The sequence below is a fragment of the Canis lupus genome, chromosome 1 (genome assembly GCF_011100685.1).
Source record: "Canis lupus familiaris isolate Mischka breed German Shepherd chromosome 1, alternate assembly UU_Cfam_GSD_1.0, whole genome shotgun sequence".
In the NCBI taxonomy this organism is placed as follows: Eukaryota; Metazoa; Chordata; class Mammalia; order Carnivora; family Canidae; genus Canis; species Canis lupus.
The window spans coordinates 82,189,366-82,193,413 of record NC_049222.1 but is presented as its reverse complement, the minus strand read 5'-3'; the positions used below and the strand labels follow the sequence as shown (position 1 = coordinate 82,193,413).

Below are 4,048 nucleotides of genomic sequence, written 5' to 3'. Positions count from 1 at the left end.
GCACCTGGCGCGCCCCGTCCTCCACTCGGCGCGCGGGTCGGCCACCGTCGGGCGCACGCTGCGAGCGGCCGAGAGCGGAGCTGGCCGGAGAGCGCAGCGGGCGCGGAGCCCCGCAAGCCGCTGGCGGGAGGCCCGAGGGAGACGGCGAGCGGGTCTGGGGGCCGAGAGGGCGGGGTGGCGGGGCCGGGCGGGCGGCGTGGGGCGTAGTGGGGACGGCCAGGCCCCCGCTCCCGGGTGCGGAGCGACCCTGCCGTCCAGGGGGGGCCGGAGGGCGGCGGGGGCGGCGGGGGCGATGCCGCGGCCGGGGAAGAGCTCGTACAGCGACCAAAAGCCGCCCTACTCGTACATCTCGCTGACCGCCATGGCCATCCAGCACTCGGCCGAGAAGATGCTGCCGCTGAGCGACATCTACAAGTTCATCATGGAGCGCTTCCCCTACTACCGCGAGCACACGCAGCGTTGGCAGAACAGCCTGCGCCACAACCTCTCCTTCAACGACTGCTTCATCAAGATCCCGCGGCGGCCGGACCAGCCCGGCAAGGGCAGCTTCTGGGCGCTGCATCCCGACTGCGGCGACATGTTCGAGAACGGCAGCTTCCTGCGGCGCCGCAAGCGCTTCAAGGTGCTGCGCGCGGAACACACTCACCTGCACGCGGGAAGCACCAAGGGCGCGCCGGGCGCGGGGCCCGGAGGGCACCTGCACCCGCACCACCCGCACCACCCGCACCACCCGCACCACCACCACCACCACCACCACGCGGCCGCGCACCACCACCACCACCACCCGCCGCAGCCCGCGCCGCCCCCGCCGCCGCCGCACATGGTGCATTATTTCCATCAGCAGCCTCCTCCCGCCGCGCAGCCGCCGCCGCACCTCTCGTCGCAGCCCCCGCAGCCGCCGCCCCAGCAGTCGCAGCCGCAGCCGCCGTCCCACCCGGGCAAGATGCAGGAGGCGGCGGCGGTGGCGGCGGCGGCGGCGGCCGCGGCGGCGGCGGCGGTGGGCAGCGTGGGGCGCCTGTCGCAGTTCCCGCCCTACGGGTTGGGCTCGGCGGCCGCCGCCGCCGCCGCCGCCGCGGCGTCCACGTCGGGCTTCAAGCACCCGTTCGCCATCGAGAACATCATCAGCCGAGACTACAAGGGCGTGCTGCAGGCCGGCGGGCTGCCCTTGGCGTCCGTCATGCACCACCTGGGCTACCCCGTGCCCGGCCAGCTTGGCAACGTCGTCAGCTCCGTGTGGCCGCACGTGGGCGTCATGGATTCGGTGGCCGCGGCCGCCGCCGCCGCCGCCGCCGCGGGGGTCCCCGTGGGCCCGGAGTATGGGGCCTTCGGGGTGCCGGTCAAGGCCCTGTGCCACTCGGCAAGCCAGAGCCTGCCTGCCGTGCCGGTGCCCATCAAGCCCACGCCCTCGCTGCCGCCGGTGGCCGCGCTGCCTCCGACGCTCACGGTGTCCGCGGCCGCGCAGCAGCAGCCCGCGCCGTCCACCGTGTGCCCGGCCGCTGCGGCCTCGCCAGCCGCCTCCCTGCTGGAGCCCGCCGCCCCCGGTGCGGCCCAGAGCAAGGGCAGCTCCCTGCACTCGGTGCTGGTGCACTCCTAGGGGAGCCGGCGGGCTGGGGGGGGGGGGGGCGGGGGGGCGGGGGGGACGAGCGCGTGCGAGGACTCCTGGCCCCGGACCGCCCGGGAGGGAGAGGGCCCCGAGGCTGGGCGGAGCGGGCGAGCCAGAGCCTTGGCCGCCCAGCAGGGGCTGAACTGAGAAACCCGAAAGTGGCTTCTCCGGTGGTCTGAATAAACCTCACACTTCTGTTGTCTGTGTTTATACCATGTCGTACAATCAGATTCATGAAAGGCAATTTTCAGGTAAGAGTTTCTATTGTAATTAATAATGTAAGTCAGTAAGTTATGGGGCGGGGAGGGAGCGAAGGAGTTTGGGGAGGCCTCGTTCGCTGTCAAATTGGAAATGGATTTAGACCCTCGCTCCGGGGAGCAGAAGCTGGCGAAGCTAAACCCCCTGGGGAGAAATCCCACCGAGAATGACCCTTTAAACAGACCTCAAGCCACCAAGTTTCTCACCCAGGGCGGCGGCCTCTCGTGAACATCCAAGACAAAACTGCTATTCACTGAGGAAATCTCGTTTTATTTAAAACAAGGAAGAGAGAGAGCATTTTCATATCGTTATTTTGCTGGTCAGTTAAATAGGCGAGGACACGGTATCATGAATAGTCTCTTTGGGGGAGGGGGGAAGCAGTGGGAACTCCACCAAGGATCTTGGGAAACAGTTCAGTTTCTTGCTCTGACCCGGGGGTCGAAAGGAACAACTAAAGCAATTAGTTTGCACAAAGCAGAATGGCAGCGGCTTAGGGAGCAAAGCCCCAGATTCCCAAAGTAAGGTTCGGGGAATCACAACCAAAGAGACACAGTAAAGGCAGCTTTTTACCTGCAATTCGTTAGTGAATCAATCGGATGAGGCGTTAAGGAGCCCCCAAATCATGTTAATTCCCCCGATCGTTCCATTTGGGATTTTAAAGGGAAAAAAATTACTTGCATCACGGGATTTTGTTCCTCTAATCACGAATTCAAGAAGAACCTGCCACATCACCCAAGAGTAGCGCTCTTCTCGCTTCCAGAAACGTTTCTTGCGCTTGCCTTCCAGCCTCCAGCCTCGGGACAGATGCGGGAGGGTGACCCGGTCACTTCTGCGCGCTGCGGTGGACTGGGTTTTCCGAGTGCTGTTTTGGGCGCCTACGACTTCCAGGCGAATTCTTCAGTTTCAGTTCGCGAATGGAAAAGAAATTTGCCGCTGTCGCCCCTTCCCCTTTATTCGAGCCCCAGGAATAGCACTTTACTCACAACCAACTTTTGGGAACGAAGGGGGGCGGGTAGGGAGGCGGCAGCTGCCCTTTGCTTCTGAGTCACCTTTGGCTCGTGTCCGCGCCGCTTTCGGGTTGTGACTTTGTGACAAGTTCATGTCTGCGGGTGTTGTACGCGGTGTTCTCCATTAAAGCTTCTCTCTGGATCTGCCGCTGCCCGTGTGAAGATGTGTCACTTCTCAGGAGAGGCGGCGGCGGTTTGAGTGCCCCCTGGGCGGTCAAGGGACTTTACGAATCCTCCCCCCTCCCCTTTATTTCTTAACTTCAGAGCTTCACGGGGGTGAGTTCCCGGGAGAGCCGCCACCAGGGACAAGCTTGCACCATTGCTCCTTTCATCCGCTGGCGCAATTACCTGCTGGAATCCCACCCCTCCCTACGCTGGTTTCCTGGGCGCTAGCTGGCCCCCCGCGGTGCTGGAGACCGCGTTAGCAGACACCCGCAACAGGGAGTTTTGTTGTTGTTCCCACCTGAGGTTCGCAGTAATCCACCATCACCACCATGCAACACCCTTTCCCTTTCCAGAGGGCGTGGAGGGCGGGCCACAGCCGGGGCCTCGGCACCCTCCGATAGGTGCCCTGCGGCGCCCCCTTAAGTCTGCAAGGCAGAGCCGGGGCGGGAGAGTGGGCGCCAGGTGGCTGCCACCGCCACCGCGGCCGGCCGACGGGAACGCGGAGCGCGGGCCCCGCCACGCAGCCGGGGGCACCTGTTGCACACCCGCTCGGGGCGCGTCCTCGGCGAGCAGGGCCTCGGGAGGCGGCGGCAGCAGGGGGCGCGGAGCCGCACAGCGCCGGGCCCCGGGGAACCCGCGGCCGCGCGGCGCGCTCTCCCCGGAGGGACCCCGCGGGCTGCCGGGGCTGTCGGGGGAGCCCGCTGGGCCCGGGGCAGCCGCGGCCGGGGGGCCGCTCTCCAACCTGCAACAGGGCTCCAACTTGAACCCACTTCCCTCTGCCCAGCGGGCACGACGGAAGGCAACTCTAACCTTTCATCAAGAGAATAAAAGGCCAACAAGACGACCTGCGAACCGTAATGACAGTGGGAGGGGGTGGGGTGTGTGTGTGTGTGTGTGTGTGTGTGTGTGTGTGTGTGGAATTTTGGTTACGACTTAAAATAGGTGTTTCCATGCACCCCTTATTTACAAGTTGCATCTCAGAGTGCCGCTAAGTTTTGGTGTCGCCCAGAAACAA

The 4,048-nt window shown here is 65.1% G+C and overlaps 1 protein-coding gene across 1 annotated transcript; it reads left to right on the top strand.

Annotated features, from left to right (window-relative positions):
- The first annotated feature begins 292 nt into the window (after positions 1-292).
- FOXB2 (forkhead box B2) lies at positions 293-1,594 on the top strand. Its single transcript, XM_038525615.1, has one exon. The coding sequence runs from the start codon at positions 293-295 to the stop codon at positions 1,592-1,594; it is 1,302 nt and encodes a 433-aa protein (XP_038381543.1).
- Positions 1,595-4,048: the final 2,454 nt, after the last annotated feature.